Source organism: Mytilus trossulus, chromosome 9 (genome assembly GCF_036588685.1).
Source record: "Mytilus trossulus isolate FHL-02 chromosome 9, PNRI_Mtr1.1.1.hap1, whole genome shotgun sequence".
Taxonomy (NCBI): domain Eukaryota; kingdom Metazoa; phylum Mollusca; class Bivalvia; order Mytilida; family Mytilidae; genus Mytilus; species Mytilus trossulus.
Window position 1 is genome coordinate 30,857,215 of NC_086381.1, and position 21,247 is coordinate 30,878,461.

General features: G+C 29.7%; 1 protein-coding gene across 10 annotated transcripts in view; it reads left to right on the plus strand.

Moving 5' to 3' along the window:
- Positions 1-334: 334 nt before the first annotated feature.
- The window catches only part of LOC134685545 (epidermal growth factor receptor kinase substrate 8-like), a 69,895-nt gene continuing 48,982 nt past the window's right edge, over positions 335-21,247 (plus strand). For 7 of the 10 annotated variants that reach the window (XM_063545327.1, XM_063545326.1, XM_063545323.1 and 4 more), the window contains exons 1-9: positions 481-773; positions 6,697-6,775; positions 8,975-9,007; positions 9,624-9,686; positions 10,845-10,870; positions 16,601-16,690; positions 17,864-17,991; positions 18,939-19,106; positions 20,508-20,569. In XM_063545327.1, coding sequence (XP_063401397.1) covers positions 6,720-6,775; positions 8,975-9,007; positions 9,624-9,686; positions 10,845-10,870; positions 16,601-16,690; positions 17,864-17,991; positions 18,939-19,106; positions 20,508-20,569 — 626 coding nt within the window. In that variant the 5' untranslated portion in view covers positions 481-773; positions 6,697-6,719. The other 3 variants (XM_063545324.1, XM_063545329.1, XM_063545328.1) reach the window with 3 other exon arrangements.

Here is a 21,247-nt window from a genome sequence, read left to right on the forward strand (position 1 = left end):
TTTTAAAAGGGTATAAGATTTGTCATACGTTGGTAATTAACGTTGCTATAGTCTATACACTTGATGTTTTTCTGTCTTCTAAAATCACATTACATTTTGTAGTTTATGGATAATAAGTTAACAGAAGTATATAATATATCAAAATAAAGCCAAATAAATATATACTACAGTATATATCTGAAATGAAATGAAGTCCCACTTATCTACTAATTTATACTAATTTACTAGTCTAGTTTAATAGTCCAAGCAATAATTGATTAATAAACAAGCTCTTCTTTGAATACTTTCAAGGAGGGTGAAATTATCTGTCCAAAGAAAATAATCATTTTTGTAAAGCAAAGTCAGTGAAATTTAATTCTGAGAAAATGAATACACTTTGAATGACGGGAGTCGTCTCACCTTTATGCTTTAGGCGTCATGTGACCTAAGGGAAAGGTTAGACGGCTGTTCTATCTTTTTTTGTTACAAAGGTAAATAACGTGCAATTGAAAAAATGCATTTTCTATTAACAGAAAAAATTTATGTTGGTAAATTTTATAACGTAATACATATAAGTTTCCGGTATTGGTTTTGATGAAACTACATTTGTGTATTATATATATACGACATTTCATTGGTGTGTTAATTAAATAGAATAGCTGTACACAGGGAACCTCGCCCATAGGACAAAAATACCATACGAAACTTGTGTATTGGTTTTGTTTTCGTCTGCATTATTGTCAGGATAATATTTTTTAGCATATCGAAGGAGAATACGTAAACAGTTATTTTCAGTAAGTACTTCACATATTATCCAGGAATGAAGAAACTGTTGCACTTTTTTACAACTTTACAGTGGTCGAAAAAAGGTTGGTCGCCATATTTACAAGGGGGAAGAATATTTCTAAATGATACAAGGAAAACAAAATGGACAAGGCAATTTACTAATTTACCTTGAGTCGTTATCATACAGATTTTTGCAATTATTTGACCCTTTTAAGAAATTTGATTGTTAGTAAGTTGAAGTACTTTAGTATTCCCCTCCTGTTGTGTACCTCAAACAGGTAAATGTTTACCTGAATTTACTTACTTACTTATTCTGAACTGACATTTGAAGAAGCAAAAGTTTAATACACAACTTTGAATTAATTTAGGAATGTCAGAATGGGAAGAAAGTCAAATGTAGAACCTTTTTGGTGGGATATATAGTCACTATTATTGGGAAGCAAATTAATTACTTTTAAAGAAGGTCTTTGTGAGATACATTGTTGTATATCTCACTTCTGTGCTCCTGAAGATACATTTTTGTGTCATTCTGTATCATAAACCCCCTATTTTATTTTTTTTAATTTTTTATCTTAATCAAGGATTTTAATTCGACAGTATGCACTGCATGCGTCAACCTATAGGGATACATATTTAACTTATAAGTCCCAGAGTAGACATATACATGTAGGGATTTTTTGTGTGAAAAATACATCATGTTACATGTAGTTATTTACTAGATTTCCACCGAATTCCATAATTTTGTATAAAAGATAAAATTTATGAAAGTTTTGCCAAGTACATGAAGTAACCCCTGTATTTCTCTAAAGTTAGTCATGTTAATTTGAAAAATTAATCTTAAATATTCAGATAAATTATTAAAAAAATCCTTCTTTTTCTCATACATTTTTTAAATACATGTTCGAAAGTGTATAAACATGTATATTTTCATTCAGTTTGACTTTCATAATCATTGTATAATGAACATAATGAATGAAGAAAATAAAAAATAGATAAAAAAATATTGAAAAACCCAACATTAATTCGATTCAAGCACCTGCACCTTTTGTTTCAGTGCAGCTCTGGCCTGTATATATACTCAGTGGTGGGTACAGCAATCCGAGTATAAAATGTAAACATGGCAAAAACCATAATAAACAGTGGTCCATCAAAAGGAATGGTGAATTTACCAGAGCAAATCCAGACCTCTCGAAACACTGCAATATTTGTATGGTTCAATTAAATCCAATATGCACTGGGAATATTGATTATAACCATGATCATGACAGATAGTTTTGAAAACTTTTCTAATCAGTTTGATCATGTGTATTGAACATGTTGATACATACATTTTTGATTTAAAATTTTAAGTGTTCGATAGGATTTTATAATAATCCAATTCCAAAGGATGAAAAGGCCCTCATTGTTACTATATATACATGTACACAAATGTAGCATACAATGCATGGTCGGGTTGTTGTCTCTTTGATACATTCCCCATTTCCATTCTCAATTTTATACATACATGTACAAAATGTATGTTCTGTTCAATAAGTGTGCATTCAATATTTTAACATACCAACTTTAACATTGTTCAATAATACAGTTCTCTAAAAGAATAAGAAAACATTTTGGAATAATAAAATGGCTTCAAAATTATATAATATAAGAATGATGGAATATATGTTTGAAATGTCATTTAACAACTATATACTTGTACATGTACTTTTTAGTTCTAACTTCTAATTGCCACGTTTAAATTCATCATAGTAAAAAGGGTGTTGGCCCATTTTGTACATAAGAATTATGAATGAACTTTGGCTGTAATCTTTAAGTATGATAAATCTTAGTATGATCTATACATGGTTATGAACCTTAGGATTAGTAACAGTTCACTATCCCTTTAAACTTTTCAAAATTTATAACTTTTTCTGCATGAACTGACCTAGTTGTGACCTAGTTCCATTGTTGTATATCATTATTTATATTGTGTTAAAATAGTTTTGTCCAACATTAAACATAGAAAAAATTGAATGGCTATACAATTACACATAGTATAAAAAGTTGGTTTATTTAAATACTAGCATCTTTTGATATAATATGCATGCCTGGGTTTCAGGTATTTACTAAGGATTTCCCATCTTATAATTGTGTAAAGTAATTTTACAAATCATAGGCAGTGTTTTCCTGAAGAACTCTTTAAGGATAATAGAATTGCAAGTACAAATATATCATCTTTCAAAATGATTACTTGCTGATGGCTTGATGATCTTACTTTGCTTGGGCATACATGTACATGTACATAAATAGTAATATTGTCTCCCAGTAAATAGTGTGCAGGTTGATCATGTTGGTGGTACCATGTACAAAATGTATGCTGAAAAATTTCAATACATGTAGCCTCTTGTTGGTGAAATTTATCCCATTTAGTATTAACCAAATTGGGTTCCTGTCTTAGAATTTAGTACCGAGGAAGTACATTTGTACATTTACACATGTACATGTACTTTGAAGGTGAAACAAAACATGTTTTTGTGACACTAATTAGACACTGGTAACCGACATAATGAGACCTATTGTCTGATAAACAAATTCATTTTTTGTGCACTTTTACTCTGTAAACTACATCAATCTTGCATGGTTTGGTGCTATATTTCACAATAAACATGCATGTCTTTCCTTAAATAATTTCCTTTAAAATCAATTACCCCATGATGATATTAGGGTTAAAGTATAGGTAAAGCAATTTAATAGGCTGATATAAGACAAAGCATTTGCATTACGTAACGCCTATGTTCTTAAAATGTTATCACTGAAGTGTAAATCAATGTTTTTAATACAATATATATATGCTTTAGTTCCAAGACTTCCTAGTTACAAATCTACGTGTCATGTGACTTGTACAGTATTTGAAACCCTGAACTTTAAATGCAAATTAAACAATTGCATGACAAAAAATGTATGTGTCTGCTATTGATTTTTGAAAGGTATATATTTTGTACTTCTAGAATTGAAATTTAACTATCCAGAGTGGAGAAATAGTCAGTTGTAAGAAAACTAGAGTGCTCTTTTTATAAGAGTATACAAATGAAATTTGATCTTTCTGTGAGAAACATAGGCATGTTTATAAAAATAAGAAGTGGTATGATTGCCAATGGGACAACTTTCAACTAGATTCCAAATTTTAAAGAAACTACTCTTTGTGTCACCTACAGCCTTCTTTTATATATTTGGGAGTTTAGTATGACGTTAATTATCACTGAACTAGTATACATTTTTATTTAGGGGCCAGCTGAAGCACACCTCGGGATGTGTAATTTTCTCGCTGCATTGACGACCCATTGGTAGCCTTCCACTGTTATCTGCTCTTTGGTCAGACTGTTGTCTCTTTTACACATTCCCCATTTCCATTCTCATTTTTCTTTAACAATTACAAAACAGTTTATTTAGAAATTCGAACTTAAAACAGGTGAACCACACTTGATTTATGACCTGGCAGGGACTAAATAAATCAGCTAGGAATTAAATGAGCAAGATGTTATTTTTGGAGTAAAGGAAAAGTTCTTTATAAAAAGTAGGATAGAGTTTGTAACATCAATCCTTGGCCATGGGGATGGGTACATGTAATGAATATTTATTTTAACCATGTAAATGTAAGTGGAAGGGAGGAATATTTTTGGGAAGTAAAAATTCAAAAGAATAAACTTATCCAAGCTGCCCATTTAATAGTTGTGTTTTTAATGTCCTAGGTTGAAAAGGAAGTGACATTTTCTTTCTTAATTTATTTCATGGCACTTTGATTATATGTCAATTTAAATTTAAATTAACACATGATTAAATGCCAAGATCTTGTTTAAGAGATCTTAAATATGTGCACAGTTAAAACACTAAACAGGTTCACAAAGTAATCCGATCATGGTCCTAAAATGGATTTGTTCTGGTTGATGAACCATAATAAAAGTTAAAAACCATCTTCATTGTGAAATTGGTAGGATTTTTACTTCTGACAATAACTGGGTTATAAACGTAATAAAAATACTAAATAAGGATTAAATGGACTACATGCTTCTCCTTCTTGATCTGGGTGTTGGTCGTTTGTTTTCAAAACCGATTTATGGTGTGTCAATATGTTTAAAGTCTTATGAACTTATTTTGTAGTTAATGTTTGTTTTCCTGGCTAAGTATAAGTAAATAACCAGTTTATATATAGTTGTATTGTGTAACTCTATTACTTCGATCATATTTGTAATGCAAGTATCAGGTTGCACATCAAGGAAGTTTAATTGGAGCTGCAATTGTTTGTTCAACACTGATGTTTTCAAGTAGAACATGCTATTGGTCCTTGAGTAGACATGTATGAAATATAATGTGGCAAAGTCTTATAATCAAAATGTTAGGTTTTTATCCCTTGCAAACTTTAGCTTTTTTTTTGGGGGGGGGGGGGGTGGAGGCTGGGTATAGTAATTGCCCTATTCATCTGTCTGTCTGCACATGATATTATAACTCTTCTTAATGGACAAGATAGATATTGATAAAACTTGTTCAACACTATCAAAGTAATTTAATTCAATTCTAAAGGAAACAAGGGGAGATTATAAAGTCTAACTTTTTTACTTCAAAATTTGCAATACATGTTTGTGAATGCAGTAAAAAAGGTACAAACTTAGTACTGTGAGGAAGGGTATATTCCTGTTTTGAATTCACTCCGTTTTTTTTTACCTTCAATCATGACATGTAATTTACCATATTTATACAATAAAGCCTTTAATTTGTTCATAATACTTATAATTCTTCCAGTAATGCACAGATAGGATCAGGTCTTTGACATACACATGTAATGAAATGTTGTAAACATGTCCAGATAAAAATCATTCAGAGGATGGACAGTTGTTAATATACTGTCTACATAATGATAATATCAAATGACATTTGAACTTTTGTACCTGTGTCTTTAATAACCCACAATTATATTGACAGATCCCTAACATCGTCTAACATTGTCTTATGACCTTCAAAAAGCCAAGATCACATAGTCTTGATCTTTTGTGTTGAAATGGTAGCCATTAAGAGTTTCATTTTAAAAGAATGAAGTGTGAATATGAATGAAAAGAGACACTGGATACATTTGTATGTCAATTAGACAAACATTTAATGACACATGATTAAAAGAAATCTGGATATTTTGTACATACATAAATCTATTAAATTTATAATAATGTACACCTAAAGATATATATAATTATAAATTTTGCTTTTATGAGCATGAATGGTATTTAAAATCATAATGTTTTTGATTCAAACAGCATAGAATATGGAGAAATTCAGACTTTTCTCTATATATGAGACTCAGGATTCTGGATTCAGCACTTAGATGAGTCCCCATTTTTTAATTATGTCTGAGAATTTCTGAAAAAGGTATACTGCATGAATTTTGGATTCATTAAAAGTTTCAGAATATATTGACTTGGGACTCGCCCAAGAAAATTAACATACATGACTAAGTTATCTTAGTTCTATAGTACTACTGTAATGAAATATTCTTTGTATTTAAATACAAAGTTCAAAAACTAGAACTGCAGCAGTCTTCAGGCATCATTTGTATTTATTGAGAACTTGAACTTTAACAAATATGGAATCCTGTGACATGTCATTCCATATGATTTTGATGCTTACAGAAAATGTCTCTTAAAGGAATAGATGTAAATGATAGTACATTTGTGATTTTCATCTGTAAATGATAGTACATTTGTGATTTTCATCTGTATATGATAGAACATTTGTGATTTTGATTTATGATAGAACATTTGTGATTTTGATCTGTATATGATAGAACATTTGTGATTTTGATTTATGATAGAACATTTGTGATTTTGATCTGTTTATGATAGAACATTTGTGATTTTGATCTGTTTATGATAGAACATTTGTGATTTTTTATCTGTATAATTGCAGGTAACTAGCTTGCTGGCCTGGTGATGCCAGGTGTAACCCCGCATGGGATGGATTATCACCACAACTATGGAGGAATGAAGTAAGTTATTTTTGTACTAAGTCAACATTCTGCCACTTAGGACAACAATTGCTTGATGCAGCTAAATTAAACCCAACACTTTTTTTTATCAGTTTAATAAGAATATATAAATATATAATAAAATGATATTCCAATACTAAAGCATTACTAATGGATTTTCAAAACCCTAAGTAGGACTATCTATCAGCAGTGTTGTCAAACAAACTAAAATTGATATCATTACTTGTATCCAAAGGGTTCAATAGGGTATAAAAATATGGTGACCTGGACTTTTCCCATTAGAAATCCCTTAAATGAAAGTCTATGCTTGTTGGTCAGTTTGACTGCTGGATGGATCAATAATCAGCCAAGTTTTCTAAGATTGTTTGATGTTTAGTGTAAGATGATAATGCCACTGTTTCAGCATCTATTAAAATCTTTTTTGAGACGACTCTTTTACGACAAACTTGAATAGTGTTTGTCCCAAGTATCCTAAGCTATAAGAGCCATTGAATTGTGTTTTGTATCGATGTCCAATTTCTGATTCATAATCATTTATTAGAGAAAAATTCTGCATTTACTTTGTTAAAGTATTTCATTTGGTAGTCTATACATGTAATTTAATTAGGTTCATGATGATGAATATTCAAATATTTCATGTTGATTAAGACCCAGTGCACTAAATAAACAGGGTTGGGCTTAAACATGTTCATGATGTTTGCTGTATATATAATGTTTTGTTTTAATTGTTTCGTACAGAAACCAGGCCGTTATTTTTTTGTTGAATTGTTTCACTTTAATTGTCTTCTTCATTCCTTTATGAGCTTGCTAAATAGTATACAGGTTTTGCTCCTGGTTAAAGGCAATACAGCGTACTTGTTTCTTTTGGTAGCTGGTGGAGAATTGTCTCATTTGCAATGATCATGTGGCATCTTTCATATGTTTCAAGCTTAAGCTTCTAGCCCCATTTTATACTGATCAGTATAACTGTAATCTTCAGCAGAAAAAATGAAGGTGAAATTTTCTTTTCTTTATGATCCTGATTTTTGTGAAGTGTGAACAAGATGTTACTTTGATGATAGCTTGTGGGAACAGGTAATCCATAAATCAGATATACTGTATAGTTGACAGTTTGGGTGTGTTTACAAACAAAATGTCACTGATAAAAGTCTGGGTCAATATTGGACCACATGCTGATCAAACTTCTTTAATAAGAGATATTTTCTCAATATACACAATAGGGTGGAGGATTTTATCAATCATTTAATCATAGGTATCATAAAATTACCTGTGGCTATGAATTGTGTGCTTCTTTAATGGTATAATTTTATATAGATCAAGTTCAACACAGTACTTGTATTGAAATGATAATGCTTAAACTTCCATTATGCTTTCCTCAATGGAGGTTTTTACTTTTTTCGCAACTGTACTTCAATAAAAAGCCAAAAATAATCCTACTTTACAAAAAAAAAGTGACTTATTTATTATGTATAATTGTAATTTTTATTTTCTTCAGATTTGTATTAAATTAATTTTTTATCAGCCACTTGTTTCACTGTACACTGTACAAGGTTATAACTGCTGCTGGTCCTTTAAAGCAATTCAGTCTCATAAAATAAAGGGAGTTCTCTGAAGAAATGTTTTAAAAATGTTCAATTGGTCATATGATCAGTTCTCTAGCCAGAATAATGTTGCTGCTAGAAGTTAAAGGACCATGCATGCTCCTTAATTTAGTATAAAAAAATTTAGAAGATATCTTAAATATTCCTAATACCATGTGTACCTTGTACTGTTGATTCAGAAATTATTGCCATTTTGTCATTTTAGATCAAAACATGATTTAAATTTTTTGCAATATTGAGAAAAATCATGTTTAAATTATTGCTATTGTAATCCTGTTGCATTTTTGGTAAAAGCATCACAATAATTTCTGACTTGACAGTAAATAAATGTTAAATCTGTTCGAGAGAATGAACGATGTGTGATTTAAGATACATGTAGATGTACACATATAAAATCAGTATGGACAGGAGGACCAGGCCATGTTTGAAGGAAAATAAGATGTAATGGACAGATCAAAGTTAAACTTATTTTTAGAAAAGTTCATAAACATGTGCTTTTATTGTAATGTTGTCTTTCGTGGTATCATAAAAAACATGTTGATAAAAGTGGTAAGATAATAAAACAAGTATTTTCAAATGTGACCTTCCTGTATTTCAGTGGACATGACAGAGGATATGGCTACGGACCAAGGTAAGGTCATAAAACTCAGTCTTCCTGGACATACATGAAATATTTGCCACTGTACATTTAGCATCCAACAGATAGGTTGACAGACATTGAAATTATTATCCATTCTCTGATTTTCAGTGTTAAACATTAATCTCTTTTCCTTATTTAAGTTCTGTATATATATATAACCTTTTCTTTTAACGTATTTATAGCATAAGAAATTTATAGTGTTTTTGTGGTCATGATCGATATTTCTGATCTACCAGAAATTAATTTCCAATTAAGCTATCAATATTTGAGTGGAATATTAAGGTACAGTCAATAGGCTTGGGTTAAATTTTGCTAACAAATGCAGCTCAACTACAACTGAATATATAAAAAAAAATATATTTAAACAAATGTAATGTGGAGGGCACTGGAGGTCAAGGTTTCTGCAGTTCTTTTCTGCAAGGTACATTTTATACTGGCTGAGGAATGGTCCTCTCTTCTGAAATGATTTTAGACCCTGACCCGTTGCCAGTATTGTGATAATTTATTTACTTTTTAAATCATTGTCATGTTAATCAAAGTTATCACAAAACTTACCAGATGATAAACAAAGAGTAAATATTATATCTGAATATTATTGAACCTTCAGTACATACAACAGCGCTCCACCCTTATCCACTTATCGTGAATCTGAGTTCGGTTTATCTGTAAGGTGAGTAATATCTGTTGGGGAGTGTACATTTAGATTAGATACTGATTTTTACTTCTCTTTTCGGGATAAACTTTTTATTGATGCTTAGAGTGGTACTTTCACTTTAGTGTTTATTGGTTTTTTCCTCATGCTTAGGTTTTCTAACAGCAACTGAGCATGGATTTCGTCTAACTGTTATTTCTAATTTTGTGTGGGATTCTTAAAAGTAGAAATTTTAAAACTAACAAAATTCTAGTACAAATATGTACCAGTATTGTCAGTTTGATGTGCTTAATTAGTTGTTTTCATTCGAGTCTTGATACAATAGACATATTTACACTTGTATGCAAATGTGCTGCCTAAGTAAAATCACACACGTTCCAGTAAACTTTGACATCCCAATTCAAAAATTTGACATCACAAATAAAAAGTGATTGTTGCTTGACATCTTAAAGTTATTTATAGGAGCAGATCTAAGATCAATCAGAGACAAAATTCAGAGTGTAAATATGTTTATTTTTCCATTTTGATTTTTTGAACATGTGCAGAATCAGAGAAGCTTTGTATGTAAATGTTGTTGAATAAGTCCTTATTTGATTGTACCTGCTTATGTGCATAAGATATTGTTACTTTTAACAAGGAAATGAAACTTGATCACAACATTATAAATTCATGTTTTGTTAAAATCGTTTAAAGTTAAATAATGTGTGTGCACTAATTGCATAACAATAATAGTTTTGTTATGAGTCAAGATCTTGTTTATAAGGTAAGCAAGAAGTATATGGTAATACAATGTACATGTATTTTATTGAACAGTTCAAATGCTTGTGATCAGTAGGGGATGACATTTATATGAATCGGAATTGAATGAATGAATTCATCATATAATTTCATATTTTAATGTAACTTTAATTTGATTTAATTGTATATGCTTACATGGCTTACTTGTTTGCGAAATGTGTAGATATATTACCCATAACCATAATATCTGATTAAGGCAGACTGAATATACTATATTTGTGAAATAACCTGCAAAAGACCCTGTATTTTGAAACTGGGATGTTGTAATGCATGACAATGTTAAATTCAATAAAACTTAGCTCATAGGTGTACATGATGTACACTTGTATAATTACACACTTTTATATTAGATTAATTAATCCGAACTTTGTATTGTAGAAATGGATACGGAGGACCAGAAATAGGTAAGTTTATCATTTTACAGTAACGTAGAAAGAACCAGGGTAGACATCACTCTAAGGATAAAAAAAATATTCAAAATAGCCATGACCAAGATGACCATTGGTTGTCTCAGAAATGGCCATGTTGCATGGATTAATCTGTTGTTGATGTAGGATAATGCAGTTATTCTGCTAAAGCACCAGACTTAGACAAGCAACTGTCTACTAATATATTAAAAAGTACATTTTCATGGAGAAAAATGATTTGAGGAGCCTCAGCTACCTTGGTGGTGATGAATTGATATCTTTAGGTAAATGTGAGAGCCCAAGTAAATGATGGGCCACCAAGGCCGTTCTATATATGCTTTTCTCTCCTTGAGTAGATTTTATCAGTCATTACAATACACTGTGGTACACTATCGTTTATTTTGAAATCACTGTTTCAAACCCGAGAAAGTAAATCGGTACAACCTTTTTTTTCTTTCCATTTTTCTTTTTTGCACCTTAAGCTTGACAATATTATAACTAATGAGAAGGAGTTACAAGTTAAATTAGTGACCTCTGCATACTTGTTGTCACTTTAGTCAAAACTATGATGCTTTTATGGGTTAACCATGTTAGAAGTCAAAGGGTTGGTACATTAAGTAATTTTAATGAGTTGTTTTGTTCTGAAAGTAAACTTTCATTCTCTCTTACTGGAATCCTTTCTCTAAATCAAGCCTGGCACCTATTTATTGGAAAGACTTATGTGTAAGATTAAAGCCAATACATGTATTAATAGCATATTCACACATTTGGTGAGAGAAGATGTAATAAAATATTCAATAATTCTTTTAACTACTTATTCTTATATGTAAGTTCAAAATATTGCAATAATTGACAACCCATTGAACTTGCTGCACAAGCTATTAAAGTCAACCATTATATTGCAAAAATGTCAATAAACATTTTTAAAACACAGGAATGTGCGAAACTAAACTGATTCTCGTCGGAAAAAAAAACTCTACTTTTGTTTAAAAAAGCCCAGATTTTATGCAAACAATATTCATATCTTGACTCAGTTTATCCAAAATGCATCCTGTTGATATTTATAAAACCTTATATATAAATCAGAACTGTAAATTCAGAAATTATTGTGAGGTTTTAATTATTGCGAAAAATGCGACAGAGTTGTAAACTCAATAATTTAAACTCGCATTTTGTAATTTTTTATATAAATAAAACAAGATTTTTCTCAAAATCATAATAATTAAAATTGCATTGAAGTCAAAAATGACAAAATCGCAATAATAAATGCACGCAATAATTTTTGAATTTACAGTTTATGCTTTTTAGCAGATGTGAAAATACAATAGCATTTGATATATAGAGACACAAATTTTACATTTTGAGTCTTTTATAGAGTTTATCATCCTTCTAAACACATAATTCAAATTAATACTGTAAAACATATCTATTTAGACCTCATAGGACGGTATCAACACTTGGATAGGACTTGCTACAATAATATGAAATCTTTAAATGTTTAGTTGTTTAGTAATTGACTTATTCATACTTGTGGACATATACATGTAGGTAGGGCTTTATGATAAAACAATCAGTGAAGTATTATGCTTGGAGGGATACGTGTACATGTATATCTGACACACAACTAAATTGAATCAATTAAGAAATAAGAAGATGTGGTATGATTGCCAATGAGACAACTCACCACTAGAGACTAAGTGACAGAAACGTACAAGTACAGGATTAGATAAAATCATAAGAATTTCAGTTAATGATGAAATAAATGTACACAGTTCTAAGATATTATGCATTGATTAAGCTAAAAGTTCTGTAACAAATATTACGGTTATTTCAAAAATGAATGTTATGATTTTACTTGATAAATTGAGCAAAAGGTCTTGATGGGTGAAAGGTTTAAAGCTGGGAATGTGAAAATAGTTGAAGGCTACAAATTAAACTCAGTCATTTAGTCATTCCTGTATTGTTTAAACTTGGTATATCAGATATCAATCTTGTATCAATTAAACGAACCCTGAAGAAAGGGTTCAACTAGCTGTTCATATTACTCAAGGGGAAAGAAAAGGTGACAGTGTTATAAAATGTATACAAATATTAATATATTAATAATGCACTGAACTAGGTATAATGCAAGATGCAGTACAGTTAAACAAACTTAAGGTATATTCTATATAAATCAAAGCAAGTTAGACCTCTAGGCTCTTAAATCAATTATTGGAATTTCTCTTACAGCAATCAAGTTTTATTGAAGAAATTGCAATGATTGAATTAATAAGATACATCTTATTATTGGCTGTTTCCCTTTTATAACAAATTATGGATCTTTGAGTTAATTGAGAATATAAGAATGATGATTGATATTAATTTTTCATAAGATTAGAATTAAGAAAACTTCATGTTTCCATAATAGGTATATGGAAAGATTGGGTATACAAAGAGAACAATTTCCCACTGCTAAGCTAAGCCTTATGTAAAGTAAGACTATGTAACAAGTAATCGATTCTCTACATTCATCATACCCGTAGCCAGGGGGGTTTGCACGAACCCCCCCTTGAAAACAAATAAGCACTGTTAAAGTCAATGTTTTGTTCGAATTGTGACTATTAAAGTCCAGTTTGTGAGTCCAACGAACCCCCCTTGGAAATTCCTTGCATAAAGTAAAGGAATCCCAACATTGACCTTGTATAAGGTATGTCAGTATTCTTTCAAGTATGTTAGGGTCAATCCAAGCATTCAACTAATGTTTCAAATAAGAAAGTATCCAAACATTGATCTTGTATCAAGTAAAGAACCCCAAAGAAAATCTTTTAAAAATGGCTATAATTATGATAATCATGGTCATGATGATTAATATTTTAAACTTCCTGTCATTCTGTTTTATCTATATGCTAGCATTGGAAGGTGGAAGACTTTATTTTAAAAATTATCTTCTTTCTAAAAGTTATCTTATCTGTTATAACTGATACATTCGCTAGGACTATTTGGTAGCATCATTGTCTTGGAGACTTCCCTGTTCTCTGTATGTGTACATTTTTCAGTTATTATTATTTTCTTTCCTGATGCGTAATTATATAAATTGTTTAATGAAACCTTGATATCATATCATGATATTGTATGACATAAATTTGAGAATTGAATGTTACCCATTGAATAAAACTAAATCTGATATCAAATTGTTGACCTAGATTTAGCTTATCTACCTGTAAATCTCCTTTATTTACCTGGGGGACAGATTTTATTATTTTTTAGCTGTGAGATATGTTTTACAAGTATATACATTTATAGATAGTTTACTTAACTAGTTTTAGTTAAAAGAACAGAAAAATTTCACTCCTAAATAAAATATTGTTCCCCAACGCATTGTACATGTTATACTTAGTTTAGATTATTGAACTTTTGTTATTCAACCTTAAGTATGCTGCTGCTTTTATTCAAAAGGTGTTTTTTCACATAGAATAAATAATTAAGAATTGCCCTTGACCTTGGTTTCTTGTAAGATCTGTAATACAGCATATATAGGTTTTAATTTATTTTTTTTTCACAATCAAATTTTAGGTTCACAACAAAATTAATCCAAAGAATCAAGTTTTTCTCTTTAATATTAATATCTTTGTCTATCCAATGCAAGTGAAAGTTGACTGCTTTATTGTAAAGAATAAAGCTTCAGTGATCTTAATATGCAAAGCGCCTTTGCTTTGCCCAATTACCCCACATTGGAGTATCAATTGATTGTTATGAAGATTGAAAATTAATTAATATCTCTATTCATAACTTTATATCATGTATGAGAAATGTCCAGAGATAAATATTCTTTTCAGTTAAGTCCTCATTTAATCATCTCTTTCTATATCAACCAAAAGTTGGAAATAATAATGTCACAGTTTAATTAAATTATATAGGTCAGTCCATAAACAGGTTAGCATTCTTTAAATTTAATCAGAGATTGAATCCAACATGGCTTATCTCTTCTTTTTGAATAATCGAAAAACTCCTATGAATGTTTTCACTATGAAAAACCAAAGTAAAATGACATAATGTAGTGTTTAATATTTAAAATCGGTATATGCTTGACCAGTAACTGACCCACCAAAACAGGATTATTAACCATATCACCTATAATTAGCTTGAAGTGGTGGATAACTAAAGTAGTATTGGGTTGATTGAACTGAGGAGTAAAGGCGTTACATAAATGTAGACTGATATGTTACTTTGCCTCAAGCTAGACATATATCTTCCCTTGACTTTTGTAATACACCATGATTAAAGGATTACCATGTGAAGGTTTATGTAATAACAATGCATTATATCTTTTTGATCATAAAAAAAAGAACAATAAAAATATTTTTGAAGGAAAATAAAATTTAAATTTGTGAAAGTTAAATGTTAATCGGTCATTTGTTTGTTTTGAAAGTACGATTTAAGTCACAAGAGGAAATAAAACTCTTATATTGTTATGAATGAGTTATAAAACTTTTGAAGGGTTTTACAACTGCATGTTTACTACTTTGTATACAAATGAAGATTTTGAACAATTTTAATACTCGTGTGTCAGAATAATTTTCTTTTTATGTAGGAAATATAAAAAGAGATTTTTTATTTTCAAAAGCTCTTTACATACCTTAAATATTTTGTAAAATGTAATATTTATGAAATTAGACATCTTGGTAAAATTTTCAAATCTTAACTTTTACAAGACCTACCTATTGAATTTATTGTTAACTTGTTGTCGTCCTGAACATGCTTGAAATATTTGCCACTTTACTTTAAGCATCCAACAATCAATCAATTAAATTTTAACTTTTTTAAAACTTTAATAAAACAGTTTTACATCATGTTGTTCAATATAATATGTCTAAAAGAGTAAGAAAAGTATTGAACCACTACAAATTAAAGCAACCAAAAAATGCAATTATCCACCTAATGGTAGTTGATTCTGAATTATAAGACTATAGTATTAGTTATTTTGTACATTAATATTGCAATTACTGATCATGTTGATGAATGATCAAGGCTGAGGGATTAATGAAAACAAGGGTCAGATAATCCAGTATACCAATAATGCATCAACATATTCATTCATATGGAATGTTCCTCAATAGTTAATCCATAGTAAGAGCATTCATGCATTTAATTATGTTGTCAAGCATTGCATATGCATACCTGCAATTTTGTAATTATGCATGTATCATTTATTATTTTCAATGATTCAATGAAGCTGTCATTTCTTCAAAACATTTGCATTTATTCAATTAAATTTCAAGGAGTGCTATATTATTAGACCACTTAAATTGATTTTACATATTAATATTCACACAACAGTTGCTTATTGGCCAAACCTTTTACCTCTGACAGTAAAAACATTTCTGAAATGGGACCTCATATGAAATAAATGGTAGTAATTTTAACATATTTCCAAGGATTTCAAATATTATATTTCTTTTTGAAAACAAATATTTTAGATTTTTTTTTCTTTTTACAGAATTTTGAAATTAAAAAAAAAAAACTGTCAAAACAAAGGCTAAAGCTGTTCATTCAGTATTCTGGTCTTCTTGATGTACATTTGTATTACCATAAAAAATCTATTAAATTCCACTTAGCAGGCGTACATATTTCTTGAAACATTAACAAATGTAATGTACAATGTCTACAAATTAATATTATGTACTATAACCCTTATTACTTGTATAGTATTAGCGAGTGTCAGTAGTATACATACTTTTTCTATTTTAGATCAACACAGTATGGATAGATTTGATAACACAAGGGACATGGAACCCACATTTGAGCTAGATCACTTAGCTACATATTCTTCAAAATCAGGTAAGAAGTTTCATAGCAGAAATATAAGTTATTGCCCTAATATTTCAATCATGCATTGTTAACAATGTTGTATAAGAGGACAAAGAAGAACTCAGCTATTGATCAAAGGTTAAGCCATTGTAGTAAGCTTCTTCAGTCATTTCGAAATTATGTAAATTTGATTGATAAATGAATACAATAATATTGTCTAGTCACATTAGTGCAAAAATGTCATTATTGAGGTCACTGGGATATCATAAACATGTCCAAAGTGACATATCTGACCTAATATTTTTATTTTTGACACAGTACTTGAATACAATTGAAAATGAGCAACAGCCTTTCCCAGAAAAGGCATTTAACTTGCATCATCAATTTTGTATATGCCATCTTGTAATAAAATTACTTTTCTGTAAGGTTGTAACCTATATCCAAGTTTCATGACCAGTTACATATTTTATCATTTTTTCCTAAAATAGGATAATTGTGCATGTGAAAGCCAGGAGTAATAAGCAAATGTATGTAAAACAATTTTTTTTGAAGTGTGATATATGACCTTTTAACTAATATCTATCGAGCGATTGAGATTATTACTGCATGGTATAATTCTTTAACTTTCAAATCTAGGGGTCCCAAATATTATTTTCTCATGCCTTCTTGTACGTACCTTATTCAGAATCGTTTACCCATTCTTGGAACAAGAAGAGAATTCTGGTTCAATATGTTCTACCTATTGTGTCAATTTGTTTTTTTCACACATCATTGTCAAAATAATATAATTTTATACAACTCGTTCAAGTGAGAGGTTCAGCTAGCTTTTAAAACTAGGTTACATTGAAGAACTGTTGGTGACCTACTACTGTTGTCTGCTCTATGGTAGGGTTGTTGTCTCTTTGACAAATTCCCCATTTCCATTATCAATTTTATTAATCCACCGTTTTCAACATAACAAAATGCCTGTACCAAGTCGGGAATATGACAGTTGTCCTTTTGTCTGATGTGTTTGAACTTTTAATTATGCCATTTGATGAAGGACTTAAGCTTTCTGTTTTGAATTTTCCTCAGAGTTATACTTTTTTCTTGTTTGACCGTTTTTTTTATAGAAAAATTGTTGTATACAAAATTAGATTAACCCAGTACCTTTTGAATTTGTCTGCTAACAATCGCTTAAACAATGCACCAATTTATATTTAGGTGTGATGAAACCTGAGGATGGATTACGCAAGTTACGTGGAATGGAAAGTACCACTGGCATCTGGACAATGAGATGTGTTATGATCATAGAACGCAAAAATTTAATCGTAATCGACAAAGGAAATGGGGTAGGACATACATTAGATATGTTATTTTATGTTGTGAAAAACAATCTATCGTAATTCAGAAATATATAGGAATAACAATAGGCACTTCTGAAATTTCTTGCTACATTGGGTTTGAAATTTCTCATGAGTGAATTTCAACAGTAATGGTTTCATTGGGTTATACGGTTTTCTGTTGTTTAATGTGAAGTTGCAAGATTTTATTATGGTGTTTAATTTGGTTAAATACTCTTATCCACAAAAGCAAAACAAAAATAACCATGTAAAATTTGGTTTTTGATATGTTCACAGTATGTTTTTTGAACACATGTTCCAATATCAAAATAAATTGACAAATGACAAAATATAAAGCAAGTAATAGTCATAACAACCTGATTTGCAAGCCAAAAAAGTTGAAGAGTGGATATGAAAATGCATCTCATCAGCTTAATGTTGGCAAAAGGTATATAGCATGTACACAATGAATAAATGTCTCTTATTTTAAAGCCAAAGCTAAACCAGAAGTAAAAGTAAAATGCTACTGACGCGTCATAAACCAACCACATAGTAATGTTCAAAATCTCTGAAAAGCCAATACAACACCTGAAGCGCTAACAGTTATAACCATGTGTGTCCTAACAAAATGAGTCAAATTAACCCTTAAAAGGAAGTAAGCAAGATTCAGGTCATTTGGTTAGAGTTTATACAGAGTTGTCTTTCTGTCAGTTGTCTTTTTGTATCTTTATTGAACTAATGTGGGTTACAGAATTTATATTTATTTGTGTTGCTATTTAATGTTGTTTAACGCCTAATCATAAACATAAACGACTATTTTAATTTTATAATACATTTCTCTACCTGTATTATACAACATTAGATATTTATATTAAATATATATAACACAATTTATAAGTTGAAAGTGTTTAGCAGCATGACTTATTTATACAAATACTGTGATCTTATATTTCCAGGAGGAATTGGAAAGATTTCCATTAGAACTTGTACATGAACCAACAGCAATATTCAAAGAAGATAAAAGAGAAGTGTACACAAACTTAATAATGTTTACAATGTTAGAAAATCCAGGGAAATATAGCAGTAGATGTGATATGCACATATTCCAAAGTATAAATGCTCCGGTAGGTATTTACTGTAAAAATGGGGTTACCAAAATGAGAAATAATGAAATTCCATCAGATTTATTAAATTTGCAGGTAGATTGAAAACAGCTTATTCAAGTTCCTTATGAGAAAAATATATTGAACCTCAGAAAAATAATATTTGACATGAAATTTTGAAGGAATGTTCTTTGATCATTCACAAATTATTAAAGGGTTACGTAAATTCCAGGTGATTTAATAATTTTGCACTTATTTGACCACAATTTGTTCAATACATTATCATGTTACACAAATTCAATGTACCATAGGATGGGGTGATTTTCATGTAGGTAAGATTTTTTAAAGAAACTTCTTTGATAACAAAAAAAAAATTATACTTCTTTGGTGAATATTTATATATTTTTGTAATCATTATAAGGGCACTATTGTTTTCCTTTTTTTTTAATCTTTAAAGATGCTAAACAATTTAAGGGAGGAAAACAAATCGTACCATTGCTAGGTGTATTTACGATTTCATTAGTTATTAAATAAAATCAATAACAAATATTGAAAATTGCAAGTAATAGGAAGGACATGTATGCATCTGATATGGTTGAGTGAATTTTGAGAATGAAAAGGGTGTGTAAATGTTACACCTTTGTTTGTGATGTTTCTGTGAACTAATATGTTTAACTGACATTTGATTTGTGCATGTCATTTGAAGGGATTACTTTTCTAAGTGAGTAAAAATATCTGGACAAAATATTAATGGCAACTCCCATTTTGCAAAGCATTGTTTTCTGAATTACGTCAGATTTATTTCTGTTTCCTGAATAAATGGTGTTTTTTAAACACTGTTTTTGGGTTGGAAAGTAATTTGTTTAGATGCTTACTCTGTGATGTTGAAAAAAGCTGAAGAAATTATTCCATTTGAAGGAAAAGGATAAGAAACTAGATCATATTATATATCATGGATATTAGACCTGTTTTAAACATTTTGTGGACAAAGGGAAGTAAGAAACTCAAAATTACCAACAACAGAATTTGCCAAAAAAACAAACAAGAACTTCACCAGAAATTTAAACTTATCAGTAAATATTAAATTATTATAGAAAAAAAATTGGTGTGAGAATGAAGGATACTTCTAACTAGATGAATATACTGGTGTGCTAGAGATTGGAGTGAGATTACAAACATTTATCATTTTGCTAAATTAATGCACTTAACTGCAAGTTAAAATCTGACGGTTGATAGCACAAGTTTGAACAAAATTCCTCATTAGATATCAAAACAGCTGCATTTATGAACACAGATGTTGGATGAATAACAGAATTTAGCAGGAAAAGAAATCTCACAAGAACTGTCTTAATTAACTAGACAATAGAAATAAAAAAATAAAAGAGAATAAATACACACATAAAGAATGCTTTCTTATTACAGGCACAAGATATTGTAGATGAACTCCTAGCAGCCAAAGAAGGTCGTCCCAAATTATTTCAAAGGTATGTTTTAAATTTTATAAAATTAGTGAAATGTTTTGAGGTTTTTTTTAAGGAGAAATTTTATGTATAACAATTAGGTCTTAATGTTGGTTATGTGTGTTCTCTATCTTGGATAATATCATTTTTCTCTAAAAAAAAAAACCAGGTGTGGAATCCAGTATTCCAACAAAGTAGGTTCAATTAAAAATCTTCTGCCATTTTTGTTTTTACAGATAGGGGAAAAAACTTCTTGATTACTTGTTGAAAATCTGCATATTATGAATTTTCCACAAAAATTGAAGAAAAACATACATTTGCACTACATTCCATTGAATTGTTTATACCATATCATGACTAGATCTCAGTTTGAATTATTGCAGTTTTTCAAGCAATAGTTTTTAAAAGTAAATTTCTTTCTAGGGTATGACTGTTCAAACTGCAAAAAGTAAAACTAAAAGCATTTTTGATAAATGAAATTTATGTGCTAAAACAAGAATACCAAAAAAAAAAAACCAAACATATTAAGTTTTTGATTAATTTGTAAAATATGTCCCAAAAATATTGATATTCCTTCCTTAGATAATTGGCATATGATTATTCTTGTAACTAGTAAATATTTGGTATACATTCTAATGAGACTCAAAATAAATATATTACTAAAAATGTTTTATCAAGCATTGATACTATGTATCAAATGAG